This window comes from Capsella rubella, unplaced genomic scaffold, assembly GCF_000375325.1.
Source record: "Capsella rubella cultivar Monte Gargano unplaced genomic scaffold, Caprub1_0 scaffold_7, whole genome shotgun sequence".
NCBI classification, from domain to species: domain Eukaryota; kingdom Viridiplantae; phylum Streptophyta; class Magnoliopsida; order Brassicales; family Brassicaceae; genus Capsella; species Capsella rubella.
In genome coordinates, this window is record NW_006238917.1 from 14462264 (window position 1) to 14486103 (window position 23840).

The 23840-nt window shown below is 41.7% G+C and overlaps 4 protein-coding genes, 1 long non-coding RNA gene and 1 pseudogene across 5 annotated transcripts; 3 read left to right on the forward strand and 3 right to left on the reverse strand.

Annotated features, from left to right (window-relative positions):
* Positions 1–914: 914 nt before the first annotated feature.
* LOC111829712 lies at positions 915–1576 on the reverse strand. Its single transcript, XR_002833073.1, has 2 exons — positions 1469–1576; positions 915–1237 (listed from the first exon to the last, which is right to left on the reverse strand). It is a non-coding gene; the product is annotated as an uncharacterized LOC111829712 (long non-coding RNA).
* A 1804-nt stretch (positions 1577–3380) lies between these two features.
* Positions 3381–4716, forward strand: LOC111829460. The gene is made up of 3 exons (XM_023778545.1): positions 3381–3714; positions 3788–3915; positions 3997–4716. The coding sequence occupies exons 1-3, from the start codon at positions 3381–3383 to the stop codon at positions 4714–4716; spliced, it is 1182 nt and encodes a 393-aa protein (XP_023634313.1).
* Positions 4717–5217: 501 nt separating this feature from the next.
* Positions 5218–10457, reverse strand: LOC111829461 (annotated as a pseudogene).
* A 1145-nt stretch (positions 10458–11602) lies between these two features.
* LOC17878558 (uclacyanin 1) lies at positions 11603–12487 on the forward strand. Its single transcript, XM_023778546.1, has one exon. The coding sequence runs from the start codon at positions 11603–11605 to the stop codon at positions 12485–12487; it is 885 nt and encodes a 294-aa protein (XP_023634314.1).
* A 2434-nt stretch (positions 12488–14921) lies between these two features.
* Positions 14922–16198, reverse strand: LOC111829462. Its single transcript, XM_023778547.1, has 4 exons — positions 15742–16198; positions 15566–15656; positions 15435–15468; positions 14922–15365 (listed from the first exon to the last, which is right to left on the reverse strand). Exons 1-4 carry the CDS (start codon positions 16196–16198, stop codon positions 14922–14924), a joined length of 1026 nt encoding a protein of 341 aa, XP_023634315.1.
* Positions 16199–17514: 1316 nt separating this feature from the next.
* LOC17880487 (putative high mobility group B protein 11) lies at positions 17515–19866 on the forward strand. The gene is made up of 6 exons (XM_006285454.2): positions 17515–17690; positions 18280–18358; positions 18500–18662; positions 18767–18817; positions 18955–19304; positions 19386–19866. The coding sequence occupies exons 1-6, from the start codon at positions 17527–17529 to the stop codon at positions 19680–19682; spliced, it is 1104 nt and encodes a 367-aa protein (XP_006285516.1). The 5' UTR covers positions 17515–17526; the 3' UTR covers positions 19683–19866.
* The last annotated feature ends 3974 nt before the right edge of the window (positions 19867–23840 follow it).

The following is a 23840-nucleotide window of genomic DNA, read 5'->3' on the forward strand; positions in this document are numbered from 1 at the left end:
AGAGGAACAAACATCGATTAGGGTGAGACATGAGTCTTATTACTTGATTTATTTTTACATATTTTTGGTTTTTGATTTTTACATTGTAATTGGTTCGACTTTCGTAATTTCGTTGTATTGAAGTTCTTCATCGTTAGAAAAAATTTGCGACTATAAACTCTCTTACTTTTGTTTAATATCTATACTTTTTGCTAAATTTATTAATTAAAATCTTTAAACAATATCTAATAAATCAGTATATTGAAAGATATTGGTAATGACCGAGCTTGGAGTCACTCCACGCATCACTTCGACCTATATATCAAAGGTCGTGTGGTGTGCTTTACGTCTTCTTGGTTTTCAGGTCGAGGAGCTTTGGTGGAATCGTATTTGGCAATAGGAGCTTCGCATGATCTTGATAGTGTATATGTTTGATCTAATTTTAAGCATCATAATATCAATATATCGACTTGGTGGAGCCAAGAGATTCACAGATTCATGAATCTAATTTGATTAAAATTACTCAAAATAAAAATACTTTTCGTCGTCAATTATGTAATCTTATATATTTTTAAAATCATAATTTCATAAAATATTGGAAGAACAAAAGAACAAAGTGTATATATAGTACTGTACCTATAAATGAGTTCAAACAAATGAGTTTAAAAATCTAAGGAGAAAATTATAGTAAAGGAATATAAATGAGTTCTTAACGATCAATTTTTCGCAGTCATAAACGCATTTTGAACCAATTATAATTTTTTCTTTTTTAATTTTTATAAACAATTTTATAACTAATTGAAATGCGTTTACAAAAGCAAAAAAAATTGATCGTTGGGAACTCTTTCATACTCCTTAATTAGATGTAATTTTACTTTGTGTTTTAGATATATAAGAGTAATTTTTCTTTCACTCACAAAGAAAAAGTTATGACCTCTATTTGAATCACCATTAATCATAACTATCAAGGTCTTTTGCGACTATATATTAAGTCGTGTTATCTGTAACACATTCTAAGCATATACACTACAAGAAAATTTGAACCAAGCTTGAGACTAGTTATATATATATCACAGCCAATTCAAACTGATGTAAAAGACACCATTTATTTAATTAAACATACAATCATAAAACTTGAGCAAATATATATATATATTAAATTGTTTCTTCATAATAGAAATGCATTTTGTTCACTTGCCTCCTCCTCCTCTGCAAGATGTCGAAGGAGGTACATAATAACAATGGGGAGGTGGAGGGCCTGCTCATAATATTAACAAGATTGTTTCATTAGTTTATCCAATTAATAAGTTTTCTTGAACATTGATAAACTCTAAATATATTGAAAAACTACATAATTTCGATTATTCATAAGTATGATATGTGATATGAAATTTAGAAACTTTATATAATCATTTGGAATTATAAAAAAAAAACCACAAATGAAATGAAGAAAAAAACAAAAAACATGAAAATAAGTGTAAATACTAACGTGGGTAACGGCGTCTGGCTTCTGTAAATCCAACTTGAAAGGAGAGAAATAAAAGCAGAAGAAGCACAAAAAAGAGAAGAGAAACTAAATGTGATTTCTGTGGAGCCATTTGTGGTCTAATTTTTCATTACCGTAGCAAAAGACTTTGGATATATATAAAAGTAAATAAAGCTTCTCTGAAATAAAAATTCACCAACTACTCCCACTCACCCATGCTTTTACATAATTTCTATGAAAAAAACATTATTCTTTGATCGTTTCAATGGAAAGATATGTGGCTTATTATCATACATATTTGGCTACAAGTGGGTGTGGGAGCTGGAATCCACGAACTGGAAACGTAATGAACTCGAGTGGGCTCCTAATTCTCTGTCCGAACTCGTAAATAGGATTGCGAGATAACTGAAGGAAATTCGTTTGTCTTTATTTAGTATAGTTCTGCCAAAACAATCATCCGTCCCTTTACACGTTATTTTTCCTACTACTTATACTACTCTAGCAAGCATTAAACATATCGGCGAACTCCGCTCCGCGAATCGCGCCATTCTCATTAAAGCACCGCTTGACCTGCTGATAGCCCGTTTTGATTCCCCCTTTCAAACCCTTGGCTCCTACTGGACGTCGCCTGATGGGCTGGGCAGCTCCGATAATGGGCCGTCGACAACGGGCCTAAGTGGAATGGGCTGTTAGCCCGGAACGCCAGTTCCGGTACCCACAGTAAGCCCCCCAAGTCTTCCGAAGTGAACCAGTTCGGGAGGCTTTAATGCTACATAATTAAATAAACTTCGATTCTCGAATCCGCTATGATTGATTTGTTTTTACTCGAGGTTGCCTTTTCAGATTACCGTGCCCCGGTTTTGCCGCTTCGGAATCCCTAGGTTGCTAGCTATAAAGGACGCGACCGTCTAGCTTCCCTAGGCAATCATTGAATCGCAGCCGCCGAGACGCTATAAAGGTAGAGCCTTCCTCCTTCGTTTTTCTTTTTCGTTTTCCTCTTGCTTCTTCTTCCTCTCTCTGTTTATCTACGCTTCTCCTCCATACTTGACTCTAATATCAACCATGTCTCCGGTCAATTTGGCCCGCACCCCAAGTCCACGATAGCCGAGGAGGACTTGGTACACGTAAAATTCCTCTGCGGCCTTACGTCAGAGACGGAGCTAATCGCTCCGGGGGACGATCTTTCGCCGGAGGATCCTCCTCCCGGGTACTGCTGCGCTTACGAGATATTTTTCTCAAAGTGCGGCCTATACTTCCCGTTGCCGGAGCTTCTGGTGAAGGCGATGTTTGCCCTCGGCATCACCCTCCCCCAGCTTTGTCCGAACTTTGTCCGGACTATCCTCTGTCTCCAAACCTTAGCCGAAGAGCACAGCTACCTTATCACTTTCCAGGACATCCTCCACCTCTACACCATAAAGAGTGGCCGAACTAGAGGGACCTTCTATCTCAGCCCGCTGGCCGAGTTTCGAGTCTTTGAAAATTTCCCCGAAAATGACGAACAATACCGGAGCGGCTACTTTTTCTTCCCGGTTAACCGGGACACCTTTGGCGATCTGCAAGAGCTGGTTGTCCCGCAGTGGTCTCAGAAACCTGGTAGAACTGCGAGGAAATTCGACAACTCCCTACTGCCAACTATCAGTTCGGGGTACTAACTTTTCTTTTTTTTATTTTTTCAGCCTCCCTTGACCGTGGGCCGTTATCTCAAACCTTCGCGGACTACTTTGTTACTTTCTGTGGTGCCGAAACGGCGTGGGATTCCTTCACCTGCCCCCGAATCCGCGAGGCCGGTGCCCGCATCCGCACTAGTTTCCTTACTATCTCTTCTCCCCAGTCCGCCCTCCCCAAAATGAACTACCGCGAGGAGAGGGCTCACAAGAAAAAGATGGAGCTGAAGGAGAAGGAACTGAAGAAGAAAATGGTCGCCGCACTGACAGACTCCAAGGCCAAGGTTTCTTTGAAGGAGAAGTCCTCCAGTTCGGTCGCCCCCCCGGAGGGCGCGGGCCGCGAGGTGATTACTCTGCCCGACAGCGACCTCAGCGCTGAATCTCCCGCCGTTCGCCCAGCCCCTGAGGAAGGCCAGGCTAGTGGGTCTAAAAAGCGGAAGGTCGCGGAACCTGCTTGTCCTACGCGTGCGAGCTCCAAGCCGAGAACTGAGGAGAAGCTCGCTGAGCCCCCTACGCCAAAGAGCTCTCTGCCCGCAGGTCCGCGTTCTGCTGACCCGAAGTCAGCTCCGAGGCGCGAACTCCCGGGTAAGTCACTTACTGATAGTTCGCTTTTTAATATATACGTAACTCCGAGCTGACCTAAAACCTTTACTTCTAGCTCCTCCAAAATCCTTGGCTGACATGATGCGGAGCTTTAGCCGGCCTGGAGCTCGAGTCCCTGCTTTCGAAGACATGTCCGTGAACAACTGGGAGGACTACTTCCGTTTCGCCGAGAAGGTCGGCGAGGTAAGCCTACTTCCTTTCGTTTCACAAGTGAATACTTCTTGAGTCTGCACGATGTTTACTAATACTTCTTATTCTCGGCAGATGCTATTTGAGTTTAACAGCTCGGTGGCTCATTACGAAGAGCAACTCTTCGCCAGCCCCTCAGCCACCGAAATAGGTGCTTTACAAGCTCGGGTCTCCGACCTAGAGAAAGAGGTAAAGAAGTACAGATCCCTGGAGGCTTCCAACCGAGCTGAGGTCGAGAAAGCGGCCAAATTCAACAAGAAATTCAGAACCGTCGAGCTTGACCTGCAGATTGCCGAAACCTCCTTAGAGACTTGCCAAGACAAGCTAAAGTTGGCTGGGGAGCTGTACTTGCAGGCGACTACCGCCGAAACGGAGGCAGAGAAGGAGCTCCAGGAAATCAAACTAAGAAATCAACTCCTGGAGGCGGGGAACCTTTCTGAGATGGAGAGGGTACGGAGAGAAGAGCGGAGGAAAACGCGAGCCGAGCTCCGGGATACGATTGACAAAATCGGGTCCCACCTCGAGGTGCATGACCGCCTACTCCCCCATGCAATCCGAGCTGCCGAGATCACCGCCAACCGAATGCTGGTGGAAGAGATCGAGAAAGGCGAGATTGCCGATCTGAAGGAGGAGCTCGAAACCCTAACGGCTGACGAGGAGGCAGCTCGCCTCGAGGCTGAAAAGGTAAAGGACTTAACGTTTGATCCCGAACTCGGGCCTGATCCCGTTCCTGCCTCCCTTATGATTGAGGAGCCCCCTTCTGACCCCCCTGTTGTACCGAACCAGGAACTATAGGCAATCCGGCCAGGCCTCAGCGAGGAGGTAAAAGCTTTTATGAACCCTGTGGGTGATGAGGCTGCTGTCGGCGAGGCGACTGGAACTCCTTTGGCCGGCCCAGATGACCCTGCTGCGAGCTCCGGGCCTGTTTAGCTTTCTGTTCGGGGTTGTATTGGGCTTAAAAAACCCCCCCTTTTGTTTTTGCCTACTTTTTGAACTTGTTTAGGATTTACGCACGAATGTTTTTGACCACGGAGGTCACACTCTTATATTCGTTTTGAACTCTGCTAAGTTTGCTCTATATCGTTTAAGATGCGGAAACGCTTTACTACCAACTTGCTTAAATATAATGAACTTAATATTATTCCTAGCTGGACTCGGTCAACCGAGCTGCCTACGTACCCGAAAAGGGGATCAAGCACACCGTAGTTCGATTACAAATGTTTATCACTACTTTTTTTTAAAAGGTGTAAAATCGCTTTAGATGCAAGGCATTCCATGATTTGGGGATCTTCTTCCCTAACAGCTCCTCGAGGCGATAAACTCCGTTACGCACCTCAGCTCTTTTGTATTTTCGTAAACTTTCCTCAGTACGAGATCGCCCACGCTGAGATCGCGACCCCTTACTCTTGAGTTGTAGTACTTTGCGATCGTGCTTTGGTAATGCTGTAAACGAACTAAAGCCCGATCGCGTTTTTCTTCGACGAAGTCAAGGGCATCCTGAAGAGATTCCTCATTCTCCTTGGGCATTGTGGGGTTCGTGATTGCCCGGACTCCCAGTACAGCGAGTTCTGCCGGGACCACCGCTTCCGTCCCGTACACCAGCGAAAAAGGGGTTTCGTGCGTTGCCCGCCGAGGCGTGGTTCGGATTGCCCACAACACGCCTTGCAGCTCCTCGGCCCATCGACCCTTATATGAGTCCAGCCTCTTCTTTAGGTTAGCCAAAATTACCTTATTCATAGCTTCAGCCTGGCCGTTTCCCTGAGGGTAGCGGGGTGTAGACTTGCTCAACCGAATTTTCCAGTTCGCGCAGAATTCTTCGAACTGCCTTGACACGAACTGCGACCCATTATCTGTCACTATCTCGTACGGCAGTCCGTGACGGCAGATCACATCCCTCCACACGAACTGCTGAACCTGAGAACTTGTTATCGCAGAGTATGCGGTCGCTTCTACCCACTTAGAAAAGTAATCGGTGAGGATTAGCAGGAACCTCACCCCCCTCGTCGAGCTGTGCAAAGGCCCTATTATATCCATCGACCACCTCATGAACGGGTAGGGAGCCGAGATTGACGACATAAGTTCCGAGGGTTGGTGAATGGTGGGGGCGTGCCTTTGGCATTTCTCGCAATTTCTTACAAACTCTTCGCAATCTGCCTTCATCGTTGGGCGAAAGAAGTCATAACGCTTGACTTTGACTACCAATGTTCGGGCCCCCGCGTGATCCCCGTTGGGTCCATCGTGGATTGACCGCATCACTATCCCTGGCGCGTTCCCAGGGATGCAAGTTAAATAAGGACCTCCGATACTACGGCGGAGCAGGCCCTCGTTGTGTAGGCAAAATTGGGCCGACACAGTTCTAATCTTCCGGGCTTTCCACTTATCCTGGGGCAGCTCACCTTTCCTTAGGTAGGCTAGGATAAGCGCCCTCCAATCGAACTCTTGGTCCTCCTCCGAGAGCCCTGAAAGGTCCTCGAGCCCCCCCCCCCCTTCCGGGCTCCTCACCGCAGGGGAATCGAGAGACTGGATTCCCAGTTGACGCTTCGGAGTTCTCCTCGCTTATGGGGACAAGGAGGTTTCCCGGCATCAAAGCGTTCTTCCGAGGCCTGGCGGCCCTGGTAGGGGCAGCGGGCGGCTCATTGATTATCTCCCCCCTGTCGAGCCGACGCTGCATCGACCTTGTAGGAATGTTCACCTCGCTTAGGCAAACGCTAGGCCGCTCCAAAACTTCTACTGGATAATTCGTGTCAGGGAGGGATCCGAGGTCGAGGCAAGGGAGGCTAGCGAATCGGCAGCGGAATTCTCTGCCCTCGGGATTTTTACCAACTCGAAGTGCTCGAACCGCTCGGCCAGCTCCTTTGCCACGGCTAAATAGGCTCCCATGCGTCCATCTTTTGTCTCGTACTCCCCCGAAATCTGGCTTGCTACGAGCTGTGAGTCGCAAAAAGCGCGAAGACGATGGACTCCAATTCCTACTGCCAATCGGAGTCCGGCTAGCAATGCTTCGTACTCGGCCTCGTTTTTCGAGGCGTCGAACGCCAGTCAGAATGATTGTTCGATTACCTCTCCAGCTGGTGCGCAAAGCCTGACTCCGACACCGCTACCGTGTTTGGAAGAGGCCCCGTCGACGTGTAATGTCCACGGGCCTTCGTCTCCGTGTTCGCTACATACAAAAATAGGGGTTCCCCGAGTTCGGGTTTTGCTAGAACAGGGGGGTTAGATAGATACTGTTTGAGTTGCCCGAACGCTTCCTCGCACAGGCTGTCCCAATGAAAGTTCTTATTGCCCTTTCGGAGGAGCTCGAAGAAAGGTAAGCACTTATCTCTGGACCTAGAGATGAATCTGTTTAGAGCCGCTACTTTCCCATTTAGGCGCTGAACTTCGCGGAGATTTCGTGGTGAAGTCATTGACAGAAAGGCCTTTATTTGCTTAGGATTAGCCTCGATCCCTCTTTCGGTCACAATATAACCTAGGAACTCCCCCGAAGGAACCGCGAACGTACATTTGGTTGGGTTCAACTTCATGCCGAATTTGTTGAGGATCGCAAAACAATCCTCGAGATGCCCGACGTGCTGGCCGGATTCCATCGACTTCACCAACATGTCGTCAATGTACACTTCCATCGTTTTACCCAACAGCTCGGCGAACATCTTGTTCACCAATCGTTGGTAGGTTGCCCCAGCGTTCTTTAGCCCGAACGGCATCACTTTGTTGCAAAAAGTCCTCCGATCCGTGATAAAAGACGTCTTTTCTTGGTCATCAGGGTGCATCATGATTTGGTTGTATCCTGAAAAAGCATCCATAAATGTCAGCAGTTCGTGCCCCGAAGTGGACTCCACCAACCTATCGATGTGTGGAAGGGGAAAACTGTCCTTCGGGCAAGCTTTGTTCAGGTCGGTGAAATCAACGCAGACCCGCGACTTGCCAGTCTTTTTCTTGACCACAACCGTGTTCGCCAGCCATTCCGGATACTGGACGTCCCGGATAAGGCCAGCCTCGAGCAGTCGGTCCACTTCAGCGTTCACCACTTCGGCCCGTTCTTTTCCCAACTTTCTACGCTTCTGCCGAACAGGCTTGAAAGTGGGGTTAACACTGAGTTCGTGAGATATCACGTCGGTGCTAATACCTGTCATTTTCTTCACCTCCCACGCGAAAGTTGACTTGTTCCTTCGTAAGAAGCTTATCAACTCCTCCTTGACCTCTGGGGGCAAGCCTGCCCCAATTTTCACTTTCTGCTCGGGAAACAACTCATTAAGCTGGATTTCTTCGTAGAGCTCGCCGTTCATCCTACTCTTCATCGGATTCTTGGCGACCTCGAGCTGTGGTTGCTATTGGACCAAGAGATTGTGCCCAGCCAGATAGCAGCTCCTGGACATACGTTGGCTACCCACTATCTCGCGGACTCCATTAGGTGTTGTAAATTTGACACACTGGTGGTAGGTAGACGGGACCGCCTTCATCTGATACAGCCACGGAGTCCCTAGAATAGCATTGTACGCCGCTGGTCGGTCGAAAACGGTGAACTCCACCATCTTGGACACTCCTTGCGCAGCGACCGGGAGGGTTATAGTTCCCAGGGACATCGAGGTTTCGCTGGTGAACGATACCAAGGGAGCCGGGGGTCCGACGATGTGACTTTTATCTATGCCCATCCTTGTAAGAGTATCCAGAAAAATTAGATCTGCCGAACTCCCCGTATCGACCAGTATACTGCACACTTCGTGGTTCGCTACATCCAATGTGATGACCAACCCATCATCGTGGGGGGAGTCGAGGTTCTCTGTCTTTTCTTCCGAAAAAGTTATCTCGGGGTAGACTTCGCGCGTCTTTAGTCTCTTTGGGGTCGATTCGTTTCACTTCCTCTGATGGTCCTTAATGGCCCTGATAGAGTTTCGAAATATCCTAGACCCGCCCATGATCACGTCGATGCGCTTCCTTGCCTCCTGAGGGATTTCCTCGATAAGCGCCTTCGGTTTCTTAGTCGAAGGGAGCTCCTCCTCTTCGGGAGCTGCCTCAGCTACGAGATGAACTGCATTCTGTGCTTGATCGAGCTCGTCGATTGTTATATCCGGCATCCCCCCATTCATGATCCTTTCAGCGAGTAAATGCATGAGTTTCTTGCAATTCCGGGTTGCATGCCCAGCCACCTTATGGAGTTCGCAAAAAGAATCGTCCTCCTGCTCCTCCCGGGTCCATTTATTGCTTGGTAAGGCCCCGTTTCTACCTCGCGGTCCGAACCCTTGCTTCGATGGGGCGCCCTTAGGGCCCCCCCTCTGGTGGTCCACCGCGAAGGAAGCTGGTCCTTGCCTTTGTCCCTGACCGCTCCGTCTAGCTCCCTGGTCGAAGCTCGGTTTGGGGGTTACTTTATATTTTTTGGCGAGTGCGGCTTTCTCCTCCTCGGCTACGATCCAGTTCGATGCCCGATGAAGGGCGTCCTGGATACTGGAGGGGCGGTTAACCGTCAACTCTTCCCTGAATCGAGACTCGTGCCACAAACCGTTCTTAAGGGCGGACAGCGCCGCTGAGTCGGAGAGTCCGGGAATCTGAACCATTATTTCTTTAAACTTGGTGATGTAATACCGAAGTGAATCGTTCGAACCCTGGCTCAAGTTCCATAACTGAGCGTCGGTTACTCCTACCCCTATGAAGCTCGAATACTGCTTCACGAACGTGGTGGAGAGCTGGGTGAAGCTGTCGATCGTCCCTTCCTGAAGTGAGGCAAACCACAGGAGGGCTGGCCGAACAAATGTCTCGGCGAAGAGCTTACAATACCCCGCATCCTCCTCTTGAGGCTCGAAGTCCACCCTTCCTACCGTAAGGAGGAAAGTGTGGAGGTGAACTTTAGGGTCACCTTTTCCTTCGTAGCTGGGAAATTTAACCTTTCGCGCATCCTTGATGCGCATCGAAGAGATTCGACGCGAGAACGGAGTCCGCTTCGATTCTTCGATAACTCGATCGATATCGGGGGCGGAGCTCGTCGCGTGGCGGACCTTTGACTGCATGGCCCGGATCTCGCTCTGGAGGAATGAGATCTCCGGATTGGGCATGGTTGCTGCCCTGTGCTGGGTTGGCGTGCGGATATGGCCGGGCGTGGAGTTCCTACTCGTGGGAGGTGGAGTCTCCCGGCCAAGGTTGGGAACGGCCGTCCCCTGTGGAGGTGTTAGCATTGACAGACCGGCCTCTCTTGGCTGGTTCTCCGCTGAGTTCGCAGCGACTGGGGGAGCTGGTCGCCCATCCCCCGGTGACGCTGCCGGCAACCCTCCACCAAAGTCGAGCATACGGGATCTGCGGAGCGTGGTGCTGACGGACGTCCCTTCCACCAGCGCGTCTACTTGGGCTGCGTAAGCGTTGTGCGCATTGGACAGCTCGGAGACGGTTTCGGATAAGGCGGCCACCTGAGCGGTCGACCGCTCTTCGAATCCTCCGAGCTTCTCCGAGAGCGCAGCTGTAGCTGTCTGCTGCTGTTCTGTTCTCCCGGACAAATCCTGCAACAACTTTTGAATAGAACTGAGGGTTACTTGACTATCGTCGCTCGACATTTCGCTATACGTGAGGTAAGGTCAGAAACGAGGAATCGGTGAGTTAGGGAATAAGTGTCCCCACAGACGGCGCCAAAATGTGGGAGCTGGAATCCACGAACTGGAAACGTAATGAACTCGAGTGGGCTCCTAATTCTCTGTCCGAACTCGTAAATAGGATTGCGAGATAACTGAAGGAAATTCGTTTGTCTTTATTTAGTATAGTTCTGCCAAAACAATCATCCGCCCCTTTACACGTTATTTTTCTTACTACTTATACGACTCTAGCAAGCATTAAACATATCGGCGAACTCCGCTCCGCGAATCGCGCCATTCTCATTAAAGCACCGCTTGACCCGCTGATAGCCCGTTTTGATTCCCTCTTTCAAACCCTTGGCTCCTACTGGACGTCGCCTGATGGGCTGGGCAGCTCCGATAATGGGCCGTCGACAACGGGCCTAAGTGGAATGGGCTGTTAGCCCGGAACGCCAGTTCCGGTACCCACAATGGGTGGATAATAAGAGATTCTCAAGGTCATAATCGGTATTAGAGTTCTTGTAGACAATATTTTACGAGATCCCCATCTTTTACAAAGACAAAAGCATTACTGTTGGCTATGCAACAAACATGGATTCGAGGTCATTGCTATGTGGGTTTGAAAGAGACTGTGAGATTTTACTGGATACGATCAATCGAGGTTATCACTGTGTGGAGATTGCGAGTCTAATACATGATATTTTATACTAAAAATCGAAATTTTACAACAAATTAATTTATTTTATATAGAAATCTTGTGATCACAACAAATTTGAAATTAAGTATATAATTTATGAACGAACCCTTGCGTAGTTTTGTAAATAAGATATATTTTTATTAAATTATAAACACAAAAATTAACCTAATGAGAATAGGATTCAAAAAGGTGATCACTCTAATTTCAAGGGAACATTATCTTATATACTCTATTAGTTATGTTTAGAAATGAAAAAAATAGAACTTCGGTTCATATAGATAAAAAAGAAATAAACTTAACTAAATTCATAATAGGACAAGGACTAAGATAAGAAGAGCTTGTAACTTTATATAAATAGGGCACATACGTGACTTTTTATCAAACACAAATTCAACAATACTTCTCATAGAGAGCTGAGTTTAGATATCTCATCATGGTGACAAAGAAGATCTTTGGCTTTGTTCTTGTGATCATGTTTCTTCTCTTGGGTTCAAGCTCCGCTAAAACCTACAAAGTCGGAGGTTCCAACTATGGTTGGACTATTAAGGACAACTCTTGGACAGAACATAAGGAGTTCCACGTCGGAGATTCTCTCGTGTTCGAATACGACAAGAACGTCAACGACGTCACTCAAGTCTCTAACGCTTTGCAGTATGAGTCATGTGATAATTCCTCTCCCAAAGTTGTTTACAACACAGGACACGATGTCGTGACCTTCAAGGAACCAGGACATCACTATTTCATCACCTCAAACCATATTGAATGCGTCTCGGGACTGAATCTTGATGTTCTTGTCGTCCCTGGCCCGTCACGTCCAAGTCCTCCACCACCATCGAGAAAGATCCATGGCCCATCACGTCAGATTCCTCCACCACCACCACCACCACCGAGCAAGATCCTTCCGTCAAGTAGGATGTACGCGGTCGGTGACTCAAGCGGATGGAGCGTATACAACAGTTACTACTATGAAAAGTGGAGTGAAGATAGACACTTTCGTGTTGGAGATACTCTCTTTTTCGAATACAACAAACACATCAACGACGTTAGAGAAGTCAGCAATGAACTTGACTTCGAGTCTTGCACGCCAACTTCTACTGTAGCCGTCTACAAGACCGGACACGATCTAGTTACACTCACCAGACCAGGAGTGCATTACTTTGTAAGCTTAAAGACCGGTCTTTGTCATGCTGGGATTAAGCTTCGAATCATGGTGCAACCATCAACCGAAGACGTTACTTTGCCGGATGCTCCCAAGAAGCTGTCACCTATTGGTTACCTCAACAGGTGGTGGTTACGTTTTTTCAGACCTCATCACTAAGCATTCGAGGCAACTAAGTAGTCATCCATTGAGATTAGTTTAAGGGTTTTTTTTTTAGTTTTTTGGTTTTCTATTTGCTTTTAGATTTTTCATATGTTTCTCAAAACTTACAACGTTTCTATTTAGGCCATGAATGGAATGAGTTTTTAAACTGGATTTTTCGATTTTAGTTTTTTTGGTTTTTGCTAAAAAAAAGTAGTTATGAAAATAATTAAAAAATGAAAAATGAAAGAAAATACATTCACGTCGAGATCTATTTTTTAGGATCTTATAGAATCTTCAGTGGCAAATTTTTAGAAAAACTAAAACCAAAATCTACCCTAAAACTAGGAATTATTCAAGGCCTTAATTTGATAGTGAGAATGCCCATAAATTTCGTAAACATGAACACATTAGATATATGACATATTTTACATTTAATAGTTCTCTAATACAGGATTTCAGTTCTTTTCAGTGCATATATATTGTGGTGGATCGACTATGGTTTTATACTTGTGCTTGTAACTGCTTAACTCAGGTCCAGTGGTAGTTGTCATTGTGATAATTGAGTGAGAAATTATAAGCTGGTTTATCAATTGTGATCTGGTCTGGTCTAGTTACATGATCTGGTCTAGTCTAAATGAATGAAGCTAGTTCGTTTTCATTGTGATAATTGAGTGAGAACTTGTAAGCTTCGTGATCTGGTCTAACTATAAGCTGGTCAATTGTGATAGCCATTTCTTAACTACATGAATCTTATGTTCTCTGGATTTTCAGGAGATGAGGAGAATACTCAGGAAAATTATGGAAATTTCATGTCAGCAGTCTTTTGCATGAAGGATGTTCGTCTTTGTCTACAGCTCCACGCCAAATTTCTAAGTTAAGAGAAGATATTCAAACATTAAAGGCACATGAAATGAAGAATGACCCTTATCTCAAGTATATCATTGAATGCAACAAGCTACTTCTGGGGAGGTTTCCTGACATGCGACCACCTAGGTACATGGTGACTATGATGATGATGACGCGACATAACTCCAGGAGCTAAGTCAGCCTCAATTGTCCGTCTCCTTCAGCTTTTCTCAAGTTAGCTTCTCTATAAGAGTAGTGTGTAGAATTTATTCTGAATTTGACTTCTATGATATTTGAGTTGGATAAATAATTGACGTTCTTTATTAATTTATAATTTCTTTTTAAAATTTTTGATACCAAAATCAAATAAATCTGAATCTAAATCGGATTTAATTAATTAACAAATTATTCATGTTTCCTACAAAATTAATCGTAGGAAAGTAATTGGTAGGTAATTTGAATGAAATTTTGGAAGGAAATTCGAGTGAAAAAATTGGTAGGAAAATGGATAGAAACTGTTATGTGTAGGAAAATAAAAGAGAATTGTTTGGTAGAAATTTAGAAGGAAAACGTTTCCTACGTCTTATTCGAAGGAAAATGGTCAAAAATATGATTCCCCGTTCCTACGAGAAAGCTTACAAGATTTCCTACAACATATTTTGGTAGAAATTTTTCTTCCAAAATCTTACCATATACGATTTTCTGCGGAATTCTACCAATATTTTTGTAGAAAATTGGAAAGAAATAAACGTTTCCTACCATTTTCTTACGGATTTGTCTGTAAGAAATCGGTCATTTTTTGTAGTAAGTCTGATTTTTGCTAGACTCTTTTCATAAAATGGATGGTCCTCAAATAATTCTGTAGTGAAGTTTACTATCTATAATTTAAATATTATAAACGTTTACTGTTAAAAAATGTTTGACCAAAAAATATTATTTACAGAAAAATATTTGAAAATTTGTCCTATTCCAATTTTTTTTTCTAAATTTGTTAGACGAAACCAGCTACAGGTATTCTCGAATATAATGTCCATGCATCTTGGCTTAATGATTTTAGCGTCACATGAGATGGATGTCTTACCTCGTATCTGGCGTTAGGAGGTTGTGCTTAGGTATGACCACGGTTACGGTTAATGCGATTATGATAACCATTCGTTAACGGTTATAATTTTCTTTAACCATTATCTATACGGTTAAGACAGTTACGGTTATATATGGTTATGATTAATTACGGTTACGGTTAATACGGTTACGGTTATTTGATGATTATTATAATATTAATATTAAAGATAAAATATTATGAAATACTATTTATTTTACAAGTAAAAGATATATGTGATTTCAAATATTTATAGTAAACTAGTTAAATCTGGGTATTGGATCGAAACTGAGAAAGTCAACATTAAATTCACAAGGAAATAAGAGTTTTTTTTTTTCTTTTTTTTTTGTCATCAGAGGGCCTAAGATTGACTCAAACGAGCCAAGTCGAAGGGAAATTGTTTACAAACTTAACCAGATGCGGCATGGTACGCACTTGGCGTGCCAAATAGTCCGCTTTTATATTCAGAGTTCTAGGAATAAGGGATAAGGAAAAGGTAGAGAATTATTCCCTATCTGTGAAAATGTCATCCAAGTAGACAGAGAAGGCCGGCCAATCTTGTGGGGAAGACACCATCTTCACCAAATCAGAGCAGTCGGTAAGGAAACTCACGTCTCGAAAATTGTGTCCAATCATACAACGCATAGCCCACACCAAGGCCTCAACTTCAGCATGGAGAGGAGATAGACTTCTGTAGCGGTTAGATGCTCCCATTATCGGTGGCGCTTCCATAGCAGATTGACAAAACCAGCCTAAGCCTGCATATATATCAGAATCCTTCCAAGATCCGTCTATGAAACACCGAGAGCCAGCTAACAGCGGGGGAAGTTGGACGTTACGTCCAGTCACCCCAGAGACCCTTTGTTGCCTGTCCACCGGGAGAACTAGCGGGATATCTACTTCTTCGATCTGTGCGTCATGCCAAATACGTGCCTCATCTCTGGCTACCTTCACCACCTCCAGTGAGTTAGTATCCAGATTATCAAAATCTTAGCGTTTCGCGCTTTCCAAATATACCTGAACAACCATGGGCAAAAAGCCAATTGGTCCCCTGTTTGTGTTAATCGTAACACATAATCCATATTTGAGTATACTGATCCCGTGGGGAATGAAATATCCCCCACCGGAACATTCGCCAACGCCCAAACTTGGCGAGCCGGAGGACATTCAAAGATGACGTGGTTAACAGTTTCCCATAAATCGCCACAACGAGTGCAGCTGGCATCACAATTGATTCCCCTTTGTTTTAAATTTGCGGAAACCGAAATACAACCTGTCAGCAATTGCCACATGAAATGGTGTAGTTTTGGAGGACACCGCATACTCCACACTTTCGCCACGAGAGGAAGTATATCTGGGCCATATACCGTGAGAACCGGACTCCTCGGACCCGCCATTCGAGCAACCTGATACCCCGACTTAACTGTATATTTCCCATTCTTCGTAAAATGCCATCCAATTACATCGCCGGATGGTCTATTACCAACTGGAATAGCACGTATCACTTGGATATCTTCTGAAGCAAAGTGTTCCTGCAATACTTCTGTACGCCAAGAATTATTTTGCCGATCGACTAAGTCTTGAATTCTTAAAAACGGGTCTAAAGGCGATCCGTTACTTGATGCTGGTCTTGGGAATTGAGATGGGATCCAGGGATCTGACCAAACAGAAATAGTATCTTCTGACCCCACTCTTTTGATAAGTCCTCTATTTACCAAAGATCTAGCTGATATGATACTCCTCCAACCATAAGATGGAGAATATGATTTAATTGGCTCCATAGGATTGGAGTTCCGGTAGTAGCGACCCTTAAAAACCTTCGCGAACTGTTTTTAAGGGCCTCCATCAAGCGCCATAACTGTTTAGCTAACAGAGCCGAATTGAAATCGTTTACATCTCTGAAACCTAAACCCCCCATCTGCTTGCTCGAACATAGTTTATCCCATGCCCTCCAATGCATACCACCAGTTTGACCATTTGAACTCCACCAAAACTTAGCCACTGCACTTGTTAATTTGGATGTTATCGATTTTGGAAGCCAAAAACAAGACATAACATAAGTAGGTAACGCTGAGGCAACTGACTTAATCATTACCTCTTTACCTCCCTTTGATAGCAACTTAGCAGACCACCCATTTATGTGTGCATTTAATCTGTCCCGCACAAAAGAGAATATCTGAGTTTTAGCTCCTCCTAAACTCTCCGGTATCCCTAGATAAGAGTAAAAATAGTTTAGTATGAAATGTTTTGATTATTTACGAGTTCAACTTGTTGTGTTGCTTTTTATCCAAACATTTGATGTGTCTTTTCACTGTATACAGTTATAATATAATTTGTTTTAAGGATTTAAATATACGGTTAACCGAGCGTTTAACTATACGATTAACCGTCGGTTTATTACGGTTACGGTTAATTAGCGATTACGGTTATTTTTTTATAACCGTAACTAATTTACTTGTACGGTTAATGGTTATAATTTTTAACCGTTTTATACGGTTACGATTCGGTTATGGTTGATAAACGATCCGATTACGGCTAGAAATACGGTTAAGGTTAGCTTTTGGTCATGCCTAGTTTGGCTTGGCTTCATGCTAGGATAGAGGGCGATCGACGGAGTGGAGTAGTGGACGGTGAGGAGAATCATGATGTTTGTAGTTTTAATGTTTTCGTTTATTGGATTCATCTTGGTACTATTTTTTTATATATTATCAAACGATAAAAAATATATCAGTTGCATGTTTTTATCAAATACGATATAACCAAAAATTGATAACGGTCCATATATTATTACAATATTTAAGCAAAAATCATTCACTTTACATCAGATTTTAATATCAATAAAATCTCATCCTTTTACTACCATTTTTTTTCAAAAAATAATACAATTAGTTTGACTTTATGCTACAAGCTGTAAATTAAAATTAATTAAGGATGTAGTGTTGTTTTTTGTGTGGTGGAGACAAAAAAAGAAAAAATTTATATAAACATTTGACCTCTAATCCTAGATAAGAAGGTTAAATATATATATATATATATATGAAAGTTCATTTTACTTCTCAAGGTTGAACCAAATTTTTTTTAACCTTTGACCAAAAAACACCCCAAACAAATGTCGACAGATCCTTCTCAAGTTAAAGTTGTTCTTACTGCCTCTTCTGGGTTAGAAAAAGGCGATTCCTCTCGTACATCAATGTATCAAATTCTTGTTCAAAACCCTCAACTGTTTTGGGATAGACTCCGAGGTTTTTTCAAATCTTCTGAAAGAAATTTTAAGTGAGTTCTTCCTTTCCTTTCATAAATTATTTTTTTCTTTCTGTTCTACATTTCTTGACGAAGCTACTGATTTGCAAATTATTATTGTGGATGAAAAAAAAATCATAATCTTCATTAAATTGATAGATTTAGTAGAGATTCCTGCAATTTTGTTCTCGATCCTTTGTGTGGTGGGTTATTAATGACGTGTACATAGGCATCGCCTTCGAAAAGTGATAAGAAGACGTGTTTTCCTAGATTCGAGCAATGTTTGGAGGGCGGCGGTTTTTTTAAAGAAAAACCTAGAAAGAGATGCACTCCTAAAATACTTTATATGGGCCTTGGCCCAAAACCTATTTTTTTTTAAAAAATAACTCATGTATTTTGATATGATTTTGAATTGCTAAGCCATGAAGAGTTTTTAAGAGTGTGTCTTTTTTTTTGGTTACCGTTAATGGCAAATATCTTGTTTTAAAGGTAAAATGTTGGGAATCTTTTGATGTATATGTATATATGTTCATTGTTTGTGCTTAAAATGATTTATTCTCATCCATAAGATTTCATTTCTTGGAATATTTCTGAATTTTGTTTTTCTTTAATTTTGTAAAAGGATTCCTATTGTGTGTGGAGACCGTCTCGATCTGCACCAGCTTTTCTGCGAGGTCACTTGTCGAGGTGGTCTTGAAATGGTAACAAGTTCTTCAATAGTGTCACTGAACATGAAGTTTTGAAGCTATATATATAATTTAGATTCATTAAAGCATTCATACAAGAACGTACGATCATGTTTTATAGTTTAATCCTATACATATATATATATCAATATCTAGGTGATCAAGGATCGTAGATGCAAAGAAGTGATGGAGGCATTACAGTTCAAGGGAGCACTTTCAAATGCAGCAGCTGTTCTAAGGAAAAATTATCGTAAAATGTTGTTTGCATTTGAACATGTGTACTACTTCCAAGCTCCACTCGATGAGTTTCCGGGGAGAGGTATGAAATGACCAAATCATGTTTTCTTAATATCTATCTTTCTAATATAATTCTCCAAAATGATTAGAGATATTAATATACTTTGTTCGTTCTTTTTTGGGCAGAAAAAGCATTGATGCGCCTTGTTGAGAAATCTGCAAACCGTGACGACAAGGGTACTTAAATATTCTATGATGTTTTTGGATATGTTACATGTTGTTTTGTACCCATATATATAGTCCAATGTTTTTAGTCTCTCTTCTTTTATCTTATATTGAGTGTTGAGATTATGTTTTTTGAAAAAATATTTCAGACGTTGAAGAAGCAAAACCTGGCTTGTTGCTTAATGGGGTTATCGATGGGAAATTCGATGGCGGCTACCTTGTAACCGTGAAGATAGGCTCGGAAGAGCTCAAAGGAGTGCTTTACCACATGCCTGATCAAGCGCCTCCTGAAACTCAACGAAGACGCAAGAATAAGAGAGCCAAAACTTCTCATCATCAGGAGGGTCCTCAGCTACCTAAGCCACTAAGAAGTGCTTATAACTTCTTCTTTTCTGAGCAATACGCTAAGCTTAAAGCCGAGTTTGGTACTGGACCAAAGGGATCTCTCACCAAGAAAATTGGGAGCATGTGGAGCAATCTCTCTGAATCTGATAAACAGGTAACACATTTTGATCATTTAAGTTTTATTTAATTTTTCTCGAAATGAGATTTAATGGATTTAGTTATGATTGTTAAACAGGGTTACATCGAGAAATTTCTCGAGAAGAAGAAGCTGTTAGCTGCGGCCAATGCTGCGGAGTATGTCGCTGCTACTATTAAAACTGAAACTGAAGATGGCACCAATGCAGTGGAGACTGGAGCTGAGACTGATACAACAGAAACTGTAGCTGCCACTGATGCAGCAGAAACTGTTGCTGGGATGACCAATGCAATGGAAACTGTAGCTGCCACCGATGCACCGGAAAGTGTAGCTGGGACCGAGGCAGCGGACATTGTAGCTGAGATGGATGCAGCTGCAAGTACTACAAGTGAGTAGTGTTTCTCAATGGTTGTCTTCTTGGTTTGGTGTTGCTTTATATTTTCTGTTATGAGTACTTTTGGGTTTAATAATAAGTTGTAGAACTGGCCGTAGGCAACTCTTTCATTCAACTTTGTGTTTTTTTTGAACTTTATTATCTACTAGTGGTTGATCCCCGTGGGATATTTATGATGTTTTTTAATTATATATTTTTATTAATATTTTGATATTTCATTGTTTTTTGTTTTTTTTCTTTTTGTTAGTTTTTTACTGTGTCATTTTTTGTTATTCAATTTTTCATATGAATTGTTTTTTTATTAGTTTAGTATTTGAAACTTTTATTGTTATTTGTTAATTTTAATTTAGGCCCAATAGTAGATGTTATAACCTTATATTTTAAAAGTTTTAAATTTTTGTTACCCAAATTTTTATTTTGAGTCCACTGCTTTTTTTTGGTTGGCGACTCCACTGATTTGTTTCCCCTAGTGTTTTCATTTTGTCTTTTAGCATTTTTTAATTTTCTTGTGTTTAAAATCGGTTGTGTTCGCGCTTGATGTGGTTTCGAATGAATATTTATCTATCTATACATAATAAATGTCCTTTTTGTACTTAGGCCCATAAATCAGAAAATTATTGGAAGCCTTTTAATTACAGTAAATACAATTTGAATGGGCTGTCGAACCATTTAATTTAAAATAAAATAAATAGGCTGCGTAAATAAGATTACTTACAATGAGAATGATATAAAAAATAGTCAGCATTTGCAAACAGTGGAAAAATGGTTGTGGTAAAATCGCTGTTAAGAATGTGGCAAATTTGGTGTTGATAAATTATAGAGAAAATTGTCTAGATTGACATGAACAGCGACAAAAATTGTATAGACTGCCACTTTCTTAATTGGCTTCTCCCGTCTGCCACATTCAGCAGCGACAAACACGATTTTGTCTCTCTTTTTTAAAAAAAATTAATTCCTCTTTCTCTCATCTCACTCACCTTTTTCTTTCTCCGACACTTTTTTTGTTTCTCTTTCTTTTTGTTTATATCTCTTCTTCTTCTTCCACTTTGTTTTTTAATTATCCATTAATAATTTTTTAGAGTCTTATTTTGTTTCAATACAACATCTATTTTATCTACATGCTTCTGTTATGGATGAGTAAAGATGTTTTCGAATATGTGCTACACCCGGTGGACCAGATCCATCAGCCAGATTTTGCATTTCTCTCTCAGTGGACTAGATATGGTAGATCAAAATCGGTAGACCAAAACTTGTTAATTTTTACTAATTACTCTTCTCTATTTTAAAATTTCTTAAAACCACAACTGATTGACCAGAGGATGAAACAAATAATGCATCTATGAAAAACGTCGTCATCCACAATCCAACTAAATTTACGCTTTGGATCACACATTTGTCTGTAGATGGATTAGATCTAGTGGACCAGATCCGGTGGACAAAATATGATGAAAATATTGGACAAGTATTCATGACACATTTGAGCCATTAGTTGTCCATAGACGAGTAAAATAGTAGGTGATGAAGGTATGTTGTCCACTATACCGGGTGGACAATATGAGCAACAAGTCCATGGTAGCAGCCCGGATGGTGGACAACTAGGGTGTGCAGAACCAGACAAGAGGATGGACAAAAACCTTTTTTTTTCGTTTTTGATTTGCTCTTAAACACAATCTAAGGCTCTAAATTGAGAAAGCATATTAGGCAAAGCGGATCGAGCGTTTCAAGCAGATCAAGTGAAACAAGTGCAGATCAAGCTTTTTTTGTAGAACAATTGCAAATCATTTATTTTTATTTAAAAATTTAAAAAAAGGAAAGAGAAAGCTGTTAAAAAAGCAAAGAAAACAAAAAGAAAAAGTAAAAAGCAGATACACGCTTATACCACTCCCTAATAGGTGAATGACTCATGTAGGTGGCAGATCTTGTTTTTTTGAACTGCATGCAGTTCAATAATATTTTATTGTTTTAAAAATTGAATTGCTTTATAATTAAATTTAAAAGGTGAATGGGAATAAATGTGCAGTTCTCCTGCTCATACAGTAGAACTGTATTTTATCTGCACTTCCATTCATAGCCTAAATCAATTATCCTATGGGTATATCTTACATTGTCACCAATTAATGCTCCATGTAGTTGCCGAAAATAATGTCCCATCTGCTCAAGTTTTTAAAAACCGTGCAAAATGCTCTCTCTTTGGCAGAGGGTATTTTTGTCTATTCTCCGACAGCTTTTTCACTGTGTATGACATTGCATAGAAGACCAAAAGAAAACCGGCAGTTCCAATTTTTTTGGGTGTAAAACTGGCATTATAGATCATATTCCCTAAATTATAACACCATGAATTTTGTAACAACCCGCCATGTGGGATCATCCGCCATGTGGCACACCTCGCCACATGGCATCCTTACAGCGTTGCAACGCATCGAATCTAACCTCTCTCATGTGGGCCCAATCTGCGCATGTAGGCACTCTCCTGGCCCACATGCCCTCCTGGCCCACCAGATAGGTTATTGGTGCGCCTGACGTTCCTCGAACCCAGGTCCTCACCCTTTAATGCCCGTGTTCAAAAATAGGTGGTGTCGATCGACACCAAGGGAGGGTGTCGCTCGACACCAACAATTTTTGGTTTGGATGGGTTCGATTTTAATTGCGGTTTGCTTGGGGTTGGTTTGGGATTAACCCTAAATGACGCTTTACAAGAGAAAAGGTCGTCCTTGTTCTCTTTTCAGCCGCTTTTAGAAGCTAAGAATAGAGCAGAGAGTGTGAGTTGATCATTTGGTGCCTTTGAGTGAGTGTTTGGTGAGTTTGAAGCTTGTTTTTGGTGGTTCAAGGCTAGAGGAGGTTAGATCCGTGGTGTTTGGTGTCTGTGGAGGTTGTTTCACCCTTGCTAGTCCCTGTTTCGTTGCTGTTCCTTCTTGTTTTAGAGGTGAGTGCGTGACTATGGCTGATCTAAGCATGTTTAACCCTTCTTATATGTGTTTAATTGATTTGGATGGCTGGATTTGTTTTATATGGCCATGTTTGTGTGTTTTGATTGTTGTTATTGTATGTTTGAGTGTTAGGGCTCATGGCTGGAGCTTTGGAGGTGATGGATTTGTTCTCTGGGGAGTTGAGAGGCGATTTCAGGGTTTTTGCAGGGTCGGTGTCGCTCGACACCAAATTTCTGAACCGTAAATCTGGACAGCGTGTAATTCGTGTCTTTTTATGCCTGGTTTGTTTGTTTTGGTTAATCTAATGCATTTAAGATTGGTTTAATATGCTTGTGTGTATAGCTCAGTAGATGGGAGGATCGCTTCACTGAGTATTTGTGATAATACTCACGCATCTCATTGTGTTTGTTGTGCAGGTATAGTGTGATTTGTGGAATCATGGCGAGGAGAGGAGGATGATCTAGGGTCTCGGTGGTTATGTTTATGAATATGTTTAATTGTTGTTGGAACATGGTTTAGAGGCATGCTAGGTTGCTGGTGTAAATTGTGGTTATTGAATAATTGGTTAATTAATGATGATTAATTGGTGTTGATTTTATATGTTTCCGCTGTGCATGATGAGTTATTATTGAGTTAATTCGGTTAGATTAATTAGTGGGTATGAGACTATTAGTTAATAATTTTTTTTTAAAAAAAAAACGGGTCGGGTGTTTTCAAATTTTAATTGAGTTGAGTATTCTTTGCCATGTGTTAAGTTTTTAGTGGTCATTAAGATTTCTAATATATTTTTTTCACCCTAATAATTTCAAACTCAGTTATTTATATATAATTAATTTTATATGAAAATTCATCATTTTCAATACTCTGTAGATATATACTTGTTTTATTTAATTTTGCCATAGAATTTTTTTATTATATTACTTTTTTTTTTCTTAAACCCACTTTTAAGTATAAAAATAACTAAATGCTAAATTATGATGTGGAAAAAAGATAAAATGGCATAGAGTATTAAAGGTTAAAAAAATAAAGTGTTGTGATTTTAAACCAATGTAAAAAGTTAAAAAAAATGTACAATAATGTGGCAGTTGATGTGGCACTGACGTGGCCGAAGGAGAAGAGAAAAAATATAACTTTGTATATATATATATATATATATATATATATATATATATATTATAGTAAAACTGGTCATTATTTTGTTGTCGTCACAAACGATAAATCATCAAAATCCTT

Excerpts from the sequence above, each read along its gene's own strand:
- LOC111829460 (XM_023778545.1), top strand. The coding sequence starts at position 3,381 with ATGGTCGCCGCACTGACAGACTCCAAGGCCAAGGTTTCTTTGAAGGAG. Across the intron at positions 3,715-3,787 it reads TCCGAGGCGCGAACTCCCGG|CTCCTCCAAAATCCTTGGCT; the intron begins GTAAGTCACTTA and ends CTTTACTTCTAG. Across the intron at positions 3,916-3,996 it reads TCGCCGAGAAGGTCGGCGAG|ATGCTATTTGAGTTTAACAG; the intron begins GTAAGCCTACTT and ends TATTCTCGGCAG.
- LOC17878558 (XM_023778546.1), top strand. The coding sequence starts at position 11,603 with ATGGTGACAAAGAAGATCTTTGGCTTTGTTCTTGTGATCATGTTTCTT.
- LOC111829462 (XM_023778547.1), bottom strand. The coding sequence starts at position 16,198 with ATGGAGCCAATTAAATCATATTCTCCATCTTATGGTTGGAGGAGTATC. Across the intron at positions 15,657-15,741 it reads TCTCGTGGCGAAAGTGTGGA|GGGAATCAATTGTGATGCCA; the intron begins GTATGCGGTGTC and ends TTTAAAACAAAG. Across the intron at positions 15,366-15,434 it reads TTTTGCCCATGGTTGTTCAG|GTAGCCAGAGATGAGGCACG; the intron begins GTATATTTGGAA and ends GAGGTGGTGAAG.
- LOC17880487 (XM_006285454.2), top strand. The coding sequence starts at position 17,527 with ATGTCGACAGATCCTTCTCAAGTTAAAGTTGTTCTTACTGCCTCTTCT. Across the intron at positions 18,359-18,499 it reads GTCGAGGTGGTCTTGAAATG|GTGATCAAGGATCGTAGATG; the intron begins GTAACAAGTTCT and ends ATCAATATCTAG. Across the intron at positions 18,818-18,954 it reads TGCAAACCGTGACGACAAGG|ACGTTGAAGAAGCAAAACCT; the intron begins GTACTTAAATAT and ends AAAATATTTCAG.